We start from the raw sequence: 16,677 nt of genomic DNA, 5'->3' as shown, positions 1-16,677 counted from the left end.
GCACAGACAAAATGATGGGAGGCACACAACACTGAATTCCACCTTCAAACACCCCACAAAGTCTAACCCTCAGCTTCCACAGAATAGATACGGCTGATAAGGCACTTCAGGTGTAAAATGGCCACATATACGTGTTTTGTCTGTGCTGATGATGTTCGCATCACAGCAGAATCAGCACAAGAGAGAGGAGGGATCTTTTGCCAGCTCTCAAGTGGGAATATGAATCTCAAGCTGAACATGCAGCCCCCAAGTATCAAAAGCCTGTCTGCTGGTCATGGGGCCAAAAAAAAACCCCCGTTTGCTCCCTCTGCTCTGATGCCTTAAGAGAAAGCCTAATCGATAATTTCTGCAGGACCCACCAATTAAAGGACTTGCAGACTGCAGACACAGACACCACAGCCAGGTGTACAAAAGGTTGTTTTAACAGAAACAGCCTTATTTTTGCCTCAAGTCAAAGCACTGACTAGAAGGGGGAAATCAATGCCTTTGGTGTCTGAAAGCGGGGGAACCCAACGCACACAGAGCCAAAAAAAATTTAGACTTCTGAGGGGGTGAGGAAAATGAAGTACCCTTAGCAGAATCTATAAAAGAACTTACAGGAGACTTCTGAAGAGTCCAGAAACCAGAATGGAAACCGCAGGAGCTGTAGCAACTCTGACTGCTCAGCAAAACTTGACATTTTAGATAAACAAGTTTTGTACATTCTGATCTTTTTTAAAAATCCTCTTGGAGCAGCCTCATTGATCAGGTCTCTATTCCTGCCTGAGCTCAGGTTCTCCTACTTGTTTAACAGTGTTGTCATACTGGAGAAAAAGCAAGTAGCTAATAGCCGGAGACAAAGCGGCCTTCGAGTCCAACAATTACTGGCATTTAATATTCACAGCCTATTTAGTTGCACTGTTCTGATATTAGCATTGTGACAAGAAAATATATCAGTGCCTAATTACAACCGTATTAGAGTTCACAAATGATAATGCAAAACATCCATTATCAAAGTCACACGTAAGCCTCTTCCTTCCCACTGTTTTCAGAGCCACAGTTATGCTTTCTGCAGAAAATATGCAATATGAGGAAGGGAAAGGAAAGAATTCCTGAGTTTCTGAAAGAAAGTGAGATGCTGCTTACTGCCTGCTTAGCATTTGACAAAAAGAAGTTCAAAGGGCTCCCACAGTTTCTCTAAAACTATTCAGTGCAAGAGAGGTGGAAAACTAGAAGCAACTCAGCAGGAGTTCCCAGGGGTCAGACACTCTCAGGCCCGAGAACTAGGCTGGCTTTTTCTTAGGGTAAACAGAACTCCTGAGAATGAGCCTCACATTGTCTGCATAGGTAAAGGGACCCCTGACCATTAGGTCCAGTCGTGGCCGACTCTGGGGTTGCGGCGCTCATCTCGCTTTATTGGCTGAGGGAGCTGGCATACAGTTTTTCTGGGTCATGTGGCCAGCATGACTAAGCTGCTTCTGGCGAACCAGAGCAGCGCACGGAAACACTAATTTCTGTCCTTTCCTTCTAGGCTTCTGCAGAAGACACCTTGTTTGTTTGTTTGTAAATGTGTAGACTGCCCTATACCCACAGGTCTCATCCTTCTTGCCCATCCTGCAGAAACTCAGCTGCAAAGCAGATACTCCTCTTTTCCAAGTTCTCTGCATGTGCCGCAGGAAATGGGAAAGGTTTGGGGTTCACTAGCAACTGCATATAATGGCTTAGATAGAAAGCCGTCCAAACACCTGGAGCCTTGGTAAAAGTAATAAGGAGAGCTTTAAAGACAGAGGAAAGCAGTATGAAAGAGCTAGAGATTAAAGAACTTCAAAGTAAGAGGGGTCTACATTTAATACAAAAAACACCCACAAAACAAAACAAAAGCAAACAGAACAGAACAGAAGAAAGGGGAAGCATGGCTGAAGCAAGCAGCAGAATTTGTAACCATCTAATGGCTGAAGGTGGAAGACAAGAATGCCAATGAGAAGAAGACAGCTACAGTAGATTCTAGGATTCTGGCGTAAGCAAGGGTTATTTCATTCTTGCTTCTGTCTGACTGCTGTGAGGTCCCAGAATTCAGAACCTGACAGGGCATAGAACAGAAGAGTAGGTCAACCATACATCTCTGCTTTTGGTGGCAGATACTCAAGGAGTATGTTTTGAATTAAGTGCAGGTATGTATGGTTCACTACTTCCTCAAAAGCCTTAGTGCAGTGCTGCCTTTTCTTGAGTCTCCTAGTCAGCTTCTTTCCTGTATCTCAAAGCCTTTAAAGTGAGAGTGTTTCCATATTACAAAGTTTAATCTGTAGTTCTATTAAGGGGCCCAATTAAGATCAAACCAATAAATCTTAGCATCCTTTCAAAGATCCCCAGAGTTGTCTGGGGAAAACTATGATACATCAAGCAGTTTCAGGCCACTGTAATTCTGCGGTATTTAGAAGATCAAAAGCTTTCGGGGAGTCCTATTCCTGAGAGACTCCAGACCCAGCCAAGTATACCAACTGTGGCATGCATTCTAATACATGCTGGGTTACCTTGCCACCTCCCAAAGCCAACTGTTAAGAGTACAATGACTTGTAAATCATGGTCCAGAACCCTCCCAATGTTTCCTTAGATAATAGAGCAAAGCGTGCGGTGGTAACTTCTGTGGACATTCACAGGTCAACACCACACAGTTTAATGATGCTGGAGAGAGATCTATGCACTACAAAAGCAACATGTGCTGGTATGATCCCCCTTGTTGCTTCTAGATAAACTGGCAGTATTTTCTGGATGATACTTACTGAAATGGTGCAACAGATTCTTGAGGCAGTTCATACGTTGATTTATGTGTTGTCTTGTTGTAGAAAAATTTCCTATTAGAATTTTTGCTAACTGCCATGGTCCACGGATCTGTTGGGGGGGGGGGAACGAGATCAGATTAAAAAGAGAAGCATAACTGGACTACTGTAGAGTATTGCATGTGAGGCTGTCCTTAAGAAATGGTTCAGAAGCTGCAAGTGGTGCAGAATGCAGTGGCCAGAGTGCTGGTGGGCTCTGCTGGCTAAGCACATAGCACATCAATTCTTAAAAGACCTGCACCGGTTGCCATTGTGCTTCCAAGGCAAAGTCAAGGTGATCATGTTGACATACAAAGCCCCAAATGACTTCGGCCCCAATATCTAAATCAGGCATAGGCAAACACGGCCCTCCAGATGTTTTGGGACTACAACTCCCATCATCCCTAGCTAACAGGACCAGTGGTCAGGGATGATGGGAGTTGTAATCCCAAAACATCTGGAGGGCCGAATTTGCCTATCCCTGATCTAAATGAAATGCCTCCACCCATATAGCACTGCCCAGGTCTGCAGAGGAGTTTTTGCTAGCAGTTCTACTACCTTTGTGAAATCTATGGGGCAGCAGTGTCTGAGAGGGTCTTAAAAAACCCTTATGAGAAGAAAAAAACTTGCCAATAAACTTTTTTTTTGTACACCAAGGCACCTCATTTCTAAGGCACATCTGGAAAATTCAGGATATGGCCTGAAGGCATATGAGGCTACCACCTTGCTGAAGCTAAGTAGGGTCGAAGTCAGGTCAATATTTTTTGTACTTCTGCCAATCTTGGGATTCCCCCAAGAATGCTTATGCCTTCCACTTGGTTTTCAGTGACCCTGGCTTAGCTACAATCCTGCTGGTACTCATTAGCTGAATACACTGTAGGAATGATGGGGCAGGAAAAGCAGCCTCATGTGCCAGGTGATGGACAGAGGACAAGGGAACAGGTAGTTGCCCTGCCCTTGAGTTCTCATCCAGTTACTGGGTACCCTACTCATTTTAATCCTGAGTGGTGGCAGGAAAAGCAATGCACGGGAAGAGAAGCTGCTTCTGTAGTATTTATCATGGGTGGCTTTTAAGGAAGAAAAGCACAGGGGGCATATGAAAGGAGAAAACTACTTCAGCAATCTTCTGCAAGCATTTTGCACTGCTTTTTCCGCAAAAAAAAAAAAAAAAAAACCTCAAAATCTTCCCCAGCTTCCAACGTTCCCCTGCACAATGCTGCGCTCTGCTAGGAGAACCAGGATCCAAGACAGAATGGGAGAGGCAACTAACCAAATAGAGGAATGTACTCTCTCGGTTTTTTAAAAGCAAAAAATGGTCCGTGTAATTGTTTTGACCAAAGCAGAGATGCATATTTCAGAGCCTGACTTTGACCATCATAGCAAAGAGTCCCTGAACAGAGAAGGACATACCACTGACAGTCCGAACGATGTACAATCCTGTGGGAACAAAGTGTCTGTCGTCACGGCCAGTGTAGGAGAGCCGTGGGGTTCCGCCTGAGCTCTTGATGATCTTCATCTCTAACCTACGCCACCAAGCAACCAGGAGACAGGGTGTTCATACCCAAAGTAACAAAAAATGCACAAAGCACAGGTCTCAGCAATGTAGCAAACAGCTGGACCCTGGGACTTGGTCCAGGAAGCGCAGTTCAAATCCCTAGCCAAGCATAAACTCCACTGTGGTCAAATTACCAACACAAATTCTTCTCTCTGTTAAAAGTATTGTGACATGATAATTGAGGGGTGTTGTGAGGATGAACAAGATAAGAAGGTTGTCGGCCAACAAAAAAATTGTTGCCAGGATCATGCCCCACCCCCAAGGGAGCTGGTTTGCTGGTGACCTCATGCTGAACCTCCAAATCAAAGATGCATCTGGGACAATCTCCTTGCTGAGTGCTCTGAACACCCAACACTCTAAACAACTCCCAGGTTTCCTCCAAACTTTGGGGATACAAAGGGAAAGGGGCAGTTCTTCCCCCCTGCAGCTCCACAGTTGGGTGAAGCCTGGGGCTCCTCACACTCACTAGAGACCTGCTGAACACTTTTCATGATGAACAAAATTGAGGAGCCTTTTAAAAGGGAACCAAGGGACTCTGAATATTAGAGAGACACAGAAATGGTTTAGAAGGTTCAGCTGAGAGCTTTGTAAAGTACTAAGGCAAAGCAGCTAGAACTCTTACAGAATCTACAGATAGATTCAAGGCTTAAAATCTGGTCATTTTAGCACCATCTATGGATTCTATTGTGCAAAATATGAATGTGCTGATCTTTAAAAGCAGCCAGTATTTCTCCCACCAGCCAGCCACACAAGCAAGCCTCTTCTATGTCACAAGGAGAAATGGGATGGATCTCTGCAAGGCTGGAAAACACAGTGTTGGAGGCTTGGCCATAAAAAACCTAACTAACTTCCTTCCGCTAGCCAATAAACATATGTTCCTTTTGGATAGGCTGATAAATCCTACCAGTAATGCAGAATTAACAATATTCTCTTTAAAAAACAACAGAGAGTCCAAATAATAACAAAATAAAGGCTGCAAATCCAGGATTTCTGAGGACTTACCTTAGAAAAATCTTTTCCATATCCTCTAGCCTGTATACCTCCTTCACTCTGTGGAGAAAAGGCCATGAGTGGAATAATATGCTGGCCACAACATCTAACTGTAGGTTGAGTTCCTACAAGCTCTTCAAAACTGCTGGTGACTCTGCTTTAAAAAAAACTTACTCCCCAGGTGCTCTCATCAAGACTCCTAAAAATCTTAGACTTTCTATAAAAGGAAGTTTCTAGCCCTCATGATCGAGAAGTAGAATACTGTAATAAAGAAAAAAAAACCTATCAAAGATTATGACTTCTAATCACAGAACTCTACTGATCTGAGCACTTCATGTCAGCAGTACCAACAGCCTTCTTGCTGAATTTAGATGGCTGGACAACTCGCTTGAGAAATAGGAGGTGAAACCCTTTATGAAGGTTAAATTAGTTATCCAAAACAAAATTATTAAACTGAAGAGGCACAACCACCCTTTAGTAAAGTGTATGTTTCCAGGATGATCCATGGTGCTGCTCTCTCTTGTGCCCTGATTTCTTTGCCCTCCCCTCCTGTCTTCATATAAGTTACAAACTAGACCCAGAAAGAGAACCACATCGTTTGGTCTCTGATTCTTCTGTCAAGGAGCTAAACCAGTTTATTTCAAGGATAAGCTCTTCACATATCAAACTGACCTAAAATGGTCTTTCATAGGAAAGCATCCTCCCACAATCACTCTTGCTGGCTTCCTAACATACAACTTAATGTGAAAATCCATCATGGTACAAACTACCTACAAAGTATTTTTAATGACAGCCCCAGAAGACAGCAAGAATCCAAAAGGCTGCACTCACCGGATGGGGTTCATATCTGGCCGGCTAGGTTTAGAGACGGCTTTTACAAATTTCTCTGCTAGCTGAATTCTGCAACCAAAAAATAAGGATTTCTTTAGTTTAGCTTTCCTCAGAAACAGATTAAAGTCTTATACAATGGGGAGGCTACTCAAAGTAGTAACATAACCAATCTAAAGATTTACTGATTTAATAGTTTGGCCCATTTAATAACCAGATGTTTACGGTAAGCCCCAAAATAGGACAAACTATGAGTAAAAAGTGGCTAGGGAGGCATTTGAGGGCTGTTGGCTTTTTCTCATGAAAAAGGATCCCTTCCATACTAGTATATTTCCAAATGTTAAGATTTGCTTGCTTGCTGCTAATGGAGTAGTCTTCGCTGCCACAGGGTTGCATTGGCTAACTGAGTGGAGATCAAGAAAAGGCATACCGCATTCAGAATTTTGCTCTTTCAAAATTTCTCAAGTGTCTATTTGGGGTTATTCTGTTGAACAGCCGAGACTCTAGGTTAAGAATCCACCTCTCACACACCCCCTGCACCCATCAAACTATATACACAAGTAATTTCCCAAACTCTGCTTACCGCTGATTGAAATGTTGTTCTCGGACATCACTACCATTTATCACCAGGGCATCCAGGATGTGGATGGCATTAATTTTTCGCTGTGCTTTTCCCTAGGGAGAGGAAAATCGGCACTTCACAAAGTGCTGTTGTATTTTGAGTGTGTTGCAAAGAATACCATCTGCATGCGCAACAGCTTCCCACCTCACTGACTGCTTCAGAAGTAACACTAAAAAAAAGTGCCTCTTTGGCTGCATGTCACGATAAGCTTGAAATAAACTATGGTTCACAGGAAACCAGGGCACACGGCTCCACCATGTTGGTTTTGCTCCACCCTGAGCCAGGAAACAAACCACAAGCACTTTTGGTTTGCTTCTCCCAAACAAACTATGAGCAGTAAGCCAAGGTGGCTTCCACTTATGGTTTGCTTCAAGAACAAACTGAGTGCTGGTTCCAGGTTCATTCCTGGTAAACCATCATTTATTTCAAACTATGGCTTATCGTGACATGTGCATCGGGCTGTTACCAGGTTCTCCCATCCCAAATATACAATTCCACAAAGGGTACCGCACATGCTGAAGTCTATACTGTTAAAATTCACTTCTAAGATGTTTTAAAATTGTTCCCAAATACTGGGTAAGACACCACTAGCTTGTGTGGAAGTAACTGGAGAGCAAACCAGGGCAATGGATTATGGGACTGTCACTTCTGGATCTTGAACTCATAGCTCACCCGTTAACAGATAAAAGCCATTGGCATGCTGCCTTAGGGGGTGGGGGAAAGTCAGGAATCTATGGATCAAATCAACCTCCCAAAAGAATGAAGTAACTGCTTAGCTGGTGGAGATCAGGGGTGTTTCTACGCCAGCACTCCCAACAGTGGCTAGCCAGGTAACCTTGCAAAGCTCGCAAGCAGGGAGTAATGGGAGAAAACACCCTTACATTTGTTCTCTGCGTTAAGTAAGCATGCACATATTGTGGCAGAACATGGAAATTCCATTATTAACAGTCACGGAAAAATCTATCTCCCATTTAACTCATTTAATCCTTTTAAAAAGCCATCTCTACAAGTTGCCAGCGCCACATCCTGCAGTAGGAAATCCTTTAATTTAAGCACCGTGTAAAGAAATAGTACCCTTTGGCTATCCCAATCCTATTGCTAAATCAATTCCACAGCATGAATCTGGATTTGAGTGTTTCAGAGATGGCAATTTCTCTCTAAACAGTTCATTATTTTACAAAGTCTCTTACGTTCTCCCGCCCTAAAAGTCTGAAAACTGTTGAACACACACAAAACCCAGCAAAGCTGGTGACAGCCAACCACCTCCCAAAATGTTCCTTCAGCTAAGCCTGACTGGATCTGAACAAATGGACTGTGTCAGAAGCTATGGAAAGATCACACAAGAGCACAGCAAGCATATTGCAATAGCTTACAAAGAGAAGGTAGCTTTGTGCCAAAGCGAATATGTGGCTGAGCAAGGTAAATCTTCCTTTCTCTGTCTCACTAGGCAAACCCTGAACTGTGAATTAGGCTTTAAGCAGATTAAAATTCCATTATTTTAGGTTTTCCGAAACAGTGTCAAAGAGTGCATAATGGAATTAAAAACACTAGCATTTTTATTAGGATAAATTGTGACAAGCTGGATGGAAGTGGGAAATTTGGTCCCACAGTAGTTGTAACACACAGTGCTTTGTTCTCTTTTATGATTTTGATATTGTTCAGATTCTACTGTTGATCGTATTCACTGAAGTCAATTTTGCACTTCAAACTGTTTCTAACACATCTTTTTTTTAAGTATAAAAAGTTAGAATTTCAGCACACAGTTTTTATTCTTGAACTGTTTTATCCTGTTCTTATTAGATGAAACTGATTTTACTAATTTGGACAATTTTTTATCATTTTGTGTATGATTTATTGCTTTATCACTTGTTTGCCACCTTGGGGTCCTCTGGGAGAAAGGGCAGGAGATTGACTGAATGATAGGAAAAATTGTGTCAATGCCTTGATTTACCCGGACTGAATTTTTAACTTATTTTATAAGGATTGGTGTTCCAATTACTGGTAGTTACATTTTGTTTGCTGCTTGTGCACTAGTCTCAGGAATGCTTACATTTTTTCATTCACAAATATCCCCTGCAGAAAATCATTTATCCCTTGAATAAATTATCTTCTTTAAACTCTGTGATTAGTGACTAAAAATAACAATAATCCCATAGCAATATTTGTTCTCCAAGCTTGGTAAATTGGTAAGAAAATGATAGATCCACCTCTAGAGAGGAGAGCTTTGGCTGGAGTATATGCATGTGTGCAAGTGATCCTACCTTAGAAGAGCAAGCCACAAAAGGACCTTAAATGCCACTATCCAAAAGCCCTAGTGATGGGTCTGTCAGGCCTTTCCCCCTTGTAATATGAGTTTTAAATTGCTAGAAGAAGAAAATTAGCCCCTTCTGAAGAAAAATCAGCCTCTTACCTCTCCTTTCAGCTCATGAACTATCTCCACAGACAGAAGAGTGTCCCGTGGTAATTCTGTTTTCAAGTCCAGTTTGGTCCAGCGATCTGATGTGCGACCAGCCCAAGTGTATATCTGAGACTTCTGCATGTAAACAAACAGGAAGGCAGCAAGATTAGGGACCAAAGGAGTTCATAGATGAGGCCACAGTCTCTTGGAGTTAGTACCAGGCCAGCAGAAAGATTGCCACAGTGGAACGTACTTTCTAACGAAGCATCTAAAAGGGTTGTCAGCAGAAGAAGAAAATCTTAAATTTTATCTCTTCTAGTATATTAACTTTTGTATGTTTTAAAGTAGATTTCTTAGTTTTTTTTCTGGATTTTACTTTTTTATCTTTTGTAAACCGCTTTAAGGTCTTTTACAATCAAGCAGTGTACAAATTTTATTAAATAAATAAATAATGAGTAAACAGTTATTAGGGTTGTTTAGCAAGCTTCTCTTTTAGCCCTCACAAGTGAGGGACTTAATTTCACTGAAGAAATTAAGAAATCATGTTATCAGAACACGATAAGATCATGTAGTTGGTGAGTTTATAAAACAAGGTAAAGCTTACTATAAAAATTGGCTTGTAACGTATCAGTGAGATACTAGCAAAGGTAATCCACAGACCAAACAACCACCATGGTGATTTAAGCCAGGATCTAAAACAAGCCCATTCCTGCAGATAAACAGGAGCAACGCATGGGTGAATGAAATTGCTAACCAAGCACTAACTTGCTTAAAATACACAGGGGGTCCCCCCCCCCGCTGAAACTCTTTGTTACATTTGATTATTACCACTTACCCCTAGTGCTAGCAGGAACTTCTGCTCACTTCCTGACACCATGCACCTGTAATCCAGCACAGGTCGGATTTTCTCCAAGGTTTTTGAGTTGAGAGGTGTTGGTTTGTAACTGAAGATCTCCATGTCAGCACCCTAAAAACAAAAAAGAAGAGGGAATTGTTATCCCAGAAAAGGCTATCACAATGACTGGAATTAAGGAAGTCATTTCCATGCTCCATATACTGCATATCTCCACCACTGTTCAGCCCGGACACTGAGTCCAGCTTTGAGGGCCTTCTGGCAGTTCCCTCATTGCAAGAAGTGAAGTTACAGGGAACCAGGCAGAGGGCCTTCTTGGTAGTGGCACCCACCCTGTGGAACGCCCTCCTATCAGATGTCAAAGAGATAAACAACTACACGACTTTCCTGAGACACTTGAAGATTATTGGGGAATTTTTAATACCTGATGTTTCCTTGTATTTTTCTGTGCCCAGACTGGCTAGGGCAACCCACTCAGGTGGGAGGGATACAAATAATAAATTACTATTACTGACGTAGTGACATTTTCTGCCTCCAACAGCCAATTGTCAAAATAACTGCACAATGCTGCATCTGATCACAAATATATTGTGTGCAAAACTGATTGTTTGGACCAGAGAGTTTATAAGTAGATACATACGTTTAGGGACAGACAAAGCAGATATACCTCTCCGTAATAGCCAGCTCCAAACTTACGACGATACACTTCACCTTTTGCTGTTAACATCAACCAATACAAGATGCCTTGAGGGAGTGTTTTCCCCATCTTAGCTTTTTGCTGTCTCATGATAAAGAGCATTAATTTAATCTGAGCATACAGAACAAACAGCAACTGGAAGTCTCACCTGAATTAGCTCAAAGAACTTGGACTTGGGATCAGAAGAGGATGGAGCAACTCTGGCCTGGTCTGGAATCTAGAGCAACCCAAGAGTCAATGAGTCAACAAGGATTTGGTTCACACATTACATTTATTCCATCATTGCTTCTAATTATTTGCTGTTCATCAGGCATAGAATAAAGGGGACGTATGGAGAAGCAAAAAGAAAGCCATGGCAGATGCACATTAAAATATTAACTTATTTTGTAAAAGACAAAAGAGCTTGAGTTTCCCTGAGCTACTGATGGATCAAAATTAACTTGTATTCGGGCTATTTTTGTCCTCTTACTCACAATCTCTCTGCCTCTCATGAATGGAAGAACCCAAAGCATTATTTTTGAAGTATTGCTACACACTGCTTCTACAGCTTTTCAACATGCCTGCAAAACGCCCAGTAGACTTTGGCAACTGATTTCAATAGGAACAATGGGAGCAGCAGTTCCTTTTCAAATAAAAAGAAAAAAGTACTCTTTCGCACAATAGATACCGTATTTTTTGCTCTATAAGACTCACTTTTTCCCTCCTAAAAAGTAAGGGGAAATGTCTGTGCGTCTTATGGAGCGAATGCAGGCTGCGCAGCTATCCCAGAAGCCAGAACAGCAAGAGGGATTGCTGCTTTCACTGCACAGCGATCCCTCTTGCTGTTCTGGCTTCTGAGATTCAGAATATATTTTTTCTTGTTTTCCTCCTCCAAAAACTAGGTGCGCCTTGTGGTCTGGTGTGTCTTAGAGCGAAAAATACGTTAATTAGCCACAAAATATGTTGCCATAAACATCCCCACAATCCAGCTTTCATCCAGGGATGACAGGTTGCAGCTGAAGAGTCAGAGCACCATAGTGGAGCCTGCTGGCATGCATAAATTCCCAGCTTCAATTCCTGGCAGCTCTGGGAAGGGCTGGGAAAGACACACTGTCTGAAAGCCTGGTGCGCCACAGACAATCAGTGAGTTAGATGGGTCAATGGTCTGAGTTGGCATTAGGCAGCTTCTTGTGTTCCTGTTTAGTTTTCTTCTTCTCGGCTCTGAATGATGAAGTAAAGTATATATTTATCCAGTGGCCCCACCTAGAGCAAGGGTGAGAAACTTGTGGTCCTCCAGCTGTTGTTGGACTCCACTGCCCATCAGGCCCAGTCATGGGTCAGGCAGGATAGAAGCTATAATCCAACAACTCCTGGAGGACCCTAAGTTTTCTACCCATTTGCTACAGAGTAGTAGTTTCCATGAATGCTGAAAGTGAGGTCCTTTGTATGTTTGGGGAGAAATTGCTCTTGTCTATAAGGATCTATGTTTATTTATGTTAGGGTCCTATGGAGTATCCTGAGTAGCAACTCATACACATGCCAAAATACGACTTCTTATTTTGGCCAATTAACCAAAAACAGCACTGCACCATGATTCCCTACTCACAATCACTAACTTCATTTAGAACAATATACCTAAAGCATGTACTAACAGTGCAATCAACTCATCAGACTGTGACTACAAAAGGGGATATTGAAGCACTCTTAAGAGCTGGCTAGTACTAAGTGGCATTGCTCTTTTTGGTTAATTAGGGTATGACATTCCCTTTTCGTCCACACACACGATGACATTTACTCCCTCAGCCGCTAAACATTTTAAGCCAAAGAGATATTTCTCAGATAATAGGAATGGGATGCATACTAAAAAGCAAGAGCTGTTACTTAAAGATTCATCATACATTATGTTTCAGTCTACGCTTTTGTTTTTAGCTAATTGTGAATGGCAGGAGTTCTTTCAATGCTTTTAAAATTGAATTTCCACAGGCTACACTTGAGAGAATTTTTTTCTTTAAAAGCAGGTATGGATTTATTAAATTTAACAAGTCTACAGCTAAACAGCTATTTTCTTTTAACCAACTTGTTACTCCAATAGCCATTCACATGTTACTAAGAGAAAGACACACAGAGAAAGAAGGTTTTTCTTCTTCCAGTAGAAAAATGCTATGATCAGTAATAATGGGTGGCATCATCTCATGAAATATGGGGATTTTGTTTTATTACATTTCTATGCTGTCCCTTAACATGAAGCTATCGATCAGGCAGCTTATAACAAGTGCAATGAAGTATGAGAAGAGACACAATTATTCCATCCTGGTAGCAGAATTACAGCAGAATTATTTTTAACAGCAGTCAACTTCTTAAAAGCTTGCATATCATGACGCAGACTTGAAGAGCCTCAACTGCCTATTGCAATGCATCAAACCCAAATACGAACCAACGGTTTACAAGCAAAATTTTATGTGTAAACCTATCTGTTTATTTCATTTTACTACACAAATCTTATGTCACGGGAATATCAATTTGAAATAAAATCCAAGCGGTGGAAGTTTGAACTTCATTAGTTGCACACTTCTAACCCAAAAAAGTAGGGTGGCCAAGGGAGAAAGAATTCATTCTGAGACCGTATGTGCTGTGATAACTCAAAGACCTCTGTATTTTCCAGTGTAAAAAGCATGGCCTGCAGCTTTGTCATTTACTTTAATAGGTCAATGCAACTTAGTAGAATGATCAGAAATCATGTTCTAGGCCTAAGAGACTTGCTGTCCAAGATGACCTATTGTGGTGTGTAAGTCAGGAACAGGCATTTAAAATATGGATGCTTTAGAAGGCAGTTGGCATTCATCATGAATGTCTCAAGTAAGTTATACTCGCATTCACAATTAACTTAGTACTAATTTTTCTGTCACTGAAGATCTTTAGTTTAGCGACAATCCCACCCTTTGGGAAATGGTTTTATAAAAATCTCTTTCTCTAACCATCACTCTCTAAATACACAGAATTATATATAAACAATATATACAGTCCCTAGCATGCCCTGTGGTTTTTTAAGGGAAGAAAATCCTCTTCAACAGAGAATACAGAGACATTAAAAAAGGAGAAGTACAAAACTATAGTTTGCTGTTCTGTGGTTTTACTCACCCCCCAGAGTCGGAGGCATTCCTTTCGGATGTCAGCCTGTCGTGGTTCATTCAAGGTCCTAGAAGAATTTGTGATGGTTCTTCTGAATTTTCCAGTAAAAAGGATAATTCAGCTTGCCCCCCCCCAAACACACACACCTGTCCCCAAAGATGGATTCTTCTTTTCAATTCACATAGTGATTTATGCACCATAAAAACAAAAACAAGGTGAAGAAGACCCTCAAATAAACTTCTGAAATGCTGCTCTAGACCCCAGAAATTACACCTGGAAGATCTATAAAAGAATACCGCAAACCACAAACTTGACTGACTTGAATGACGTTCCCTGGAATAGAGCCACTTTAATGCAAGTCTCTCCCATGCCCCACCACCAAATGAAGGCTGTAACATCTCAAACAGTACAAACAACAAACCTGAATTACAGTTCGGCCCTCACCCAAGAGCACCTTTAAATATAAATATACTTACGTGTCTTGAACAAAGGCACGGATTTTGGCCAGTGCTTTGATCTGAACAGCGCAGAGTCTGGAAGAGAAAGCAGGTCCCAGCTTTAGAATGCATTATCTACTAAATTGACAAAGTAGCTATCTGAAGATCTTGTGAATCAGAATGCGCATGAAAAATAACCAACAGACACAATGACCAATTTCAATACAATACAGTAACTGGCCATGCTGCAATGGTACTGCCAGGGAATTGAGGAATATTTTCACTCTTCCTTCACAAAAGGAGGTTGGGTTTTGTGTGTTGTTGTTGTTGTTGTTTATGTTAACCTATGACTATTCTTATCTGCGCAGAAAGTAAGGTTTTTTTGCTGCTTTTCAGGTTAAAAAGAAAAGAATAATGACTGGTCAGGATAATGCAGAAATGCAACAAGTGAATAAAGTACACAAAAAAAACAGAAATTAGCAAGATTTCTTACGATCAACTGATAATACCAGTTTTATATTATCACTGCAGAGTAGAGTAAGCCACGAAACTACAATATACAAAGCAGGAGTGAGTAATCTAGATGTGCCATTAATCATGCATCTACAATTAATGGTGCCTAATTGGCATTTGAAAACAAAGGACAGGACATGAGTTATACAGTGTGTCATTCACTTTGTCTTGTGAACTAATCCACAAGATATGGAATTTGCAGAGGAAGAATATTGGAAGCAGACAGCTTAGGAAAAGTGACTAGCAGAAAGGGCACCACAAAACCCTGCAATTTCTTCTCACTGCCCTTCAACTCACCTTTCATTTGATCGGATTATGTAATCATGGAAATCATGGTCACCATTGATTACTTCCAAAGGGACAACGAGGTTTACATCCTGGTCTGTGTTGCGTAGCTGATTGAGTTTGATGTTCACCGAGAAAAGATAGTCTCTCACGTCATCAATTCCAGATTTCAATCCTCGGCATACCACATACCTGCAGGGTGAGACAGACTATTTGCTCATTAACTATAATGACCTTCTGATGCATTGTAACAAACTGTAAGATGAAATAAATGCAGCTTGCAGAAAACCCTTTCTGCTTTTGCAAGAGGTGATGACAACCTTTATTGGTTATCATATATTTTATTACTTCCACTAGTGCAAAACACTTTCCCAGTTCCATCTTGTTTTATTCCTATTTTAAGGACAAGAAAATTAGAGATATTGACGGGCCCCAGATGAGCTGCAGTACCTTAGGCCACAATCCTGCAATTAACTGGGAATGTGCTTTAGAAACATTTTATTGTGATCTGGGCTTCTTTTGGCAATGGCCCCAGAGGCATCAAATTCACTGAAAAGAAGGTATGTATACAAGCAATTTCTGGGCATTATCTGTCTGAGGAAATTTTACTCCAAAAGTATTTGAAAAAGGTAGGAGGCAAAAAGAAACTTCAAGCATTAACAAATATAATAGCATGAAGGATTACAAGTGATCCTCTCATTACAAAATTTAATTGCCTCCCATTTAGCAGTTTGATGTGCCAGCAAATATTTAGCAAAACAATTTGAATGTGATACAGAACCTAAACTCTCATAGAGTTTGTAGCAAAGCTGCAGCTACTTCAAACCTTTTTTTTTATCAGAGCCACAGTGTTCAAAGAGACAGGTACCTTCCACAATGCTCGGGTCTCACCTTTCAGAATTGGCAGGGCGACTCGTCACAGGTTTGAAGATTGACACACGCTCAAAGCAGCAGTAGAGCAAGTATACTAGGCCAACGCTGAATGGCGTGAACAGATCAAAGGTTTTGCAGACAAAGTGCCCTCCTGGAGCAGAAAAAGCAAATTGAAGCTACACCTTACAAAGAGAAAGGAGAAACACACACTACTTTATTATTAATCATATTTGTATCCCACCCTTCCTCCAAGGCACTGAGGGTGGTGCACATGGGGTTATGACATGTTATCCTCACATGCACCTGTGAGGGAGATTAGGCTGAAAAACAGTACCTTCTACACAATGAACATAATGGCTGAGCCGAGATCTAGATGGAGGCCTCCCCAATCTGTCCCACACACTGTCTATATCACACATGGTTTATGACAGCAGCCATTCTTGTCCATAGATGATATGGAGGACCATGCTGTGGAAATCTCACAGGATATTCTCTTGGGTACTTAACAATCACATTTTCAAAAGTCATTCAACCCTTTTCACCTCCATTTACCACTTCTCTCCTAATTCCCCGAAAAGGGAAGAGATTGGACAGAAGGGATTCCCGCAAAGTCCTCTGCCTGCTGCCTTCAGAACGTTTCCATGGTAAGCTGGTAATTCCCAGGGCCAACATAAAGTTCTCCATTGCCTCGCTATGAGAATTTCATATTCTGCAAATACGAGG

The 16,677-nt window shown here is 41.4% G+C and overlaps 1 protein-coding gene across 1 annotated transcript in view; it reads right to left on the bottom strand.

Moving 5' to 3' along the window:
• CMTR1 (cap methyltransferase 1) overlaps positions 1-16,677 on the bottom strand; it is a 34,052-nt gene that overhangs the window by 3,760 nt on the left and 13,615 nt on the right. Inside the window, exons 12-23 of the mRNA XM_083732293.1 lie at positions 15,973-16,105; positions 15,094-15,273; positions 14,323-14,379; positions 13,856-13,913; positions 10,887-10,955; positions 10,024-10,155; positions 9,201-9,323; positions 6,752-6,843; positions 6,172-6,240; positions 5,353-5,400; positions 4,206-4,318; positions 2,760-2,868 (exon numbers count right to left, since the gene is read on the bottom strand). Of these exons, the coding sequence (XP_083588419.1) occupies positions 2,760-2,868; positions 4,206-4,318; positions 5,353-5,400; positions 6,172-6,240; positions 6,752-6,843; positions 9,201-9,323; positions 10,024-10,155; positions 10,887-10,955; positions 13,856-13,913; positions 14,323-14,379; positions 15,094-15,273; positions 15,973-16,105 (1,183 nt within the window). The remainder of the gene's footprint in view (positions 1-2,759; positions 2,869-4,205; positions 4,319-5,352; positions 5,401-6,171; positions 6,241-6,751; positions 6,844-9,200; positions 9,324-10,023; positions 10,156-10,886; positions 10,956-13,855; positions 13,914-14,322; positions 14,380-15,093; positions 15,274-15,972; positions 16,106-16,677) is intronic.

The sequence above is a fragment of the Podarcis gaigeae genome (genome assembly GCF_964106915.1).
Source record: "Podarcis gaigeae genome assembly, chromosome: 3".
Lineage (NCBI taxonomy): Eukaryota > Metazoa > Chordata > Lepidosauria > Squamata > Lacertidae > Podarcis > Podarcis gaigeae.
Note: the sequence above shows the minus strand (reverse complement) of the source record. Positions and strands in the feature narration are given on the sequence as shown.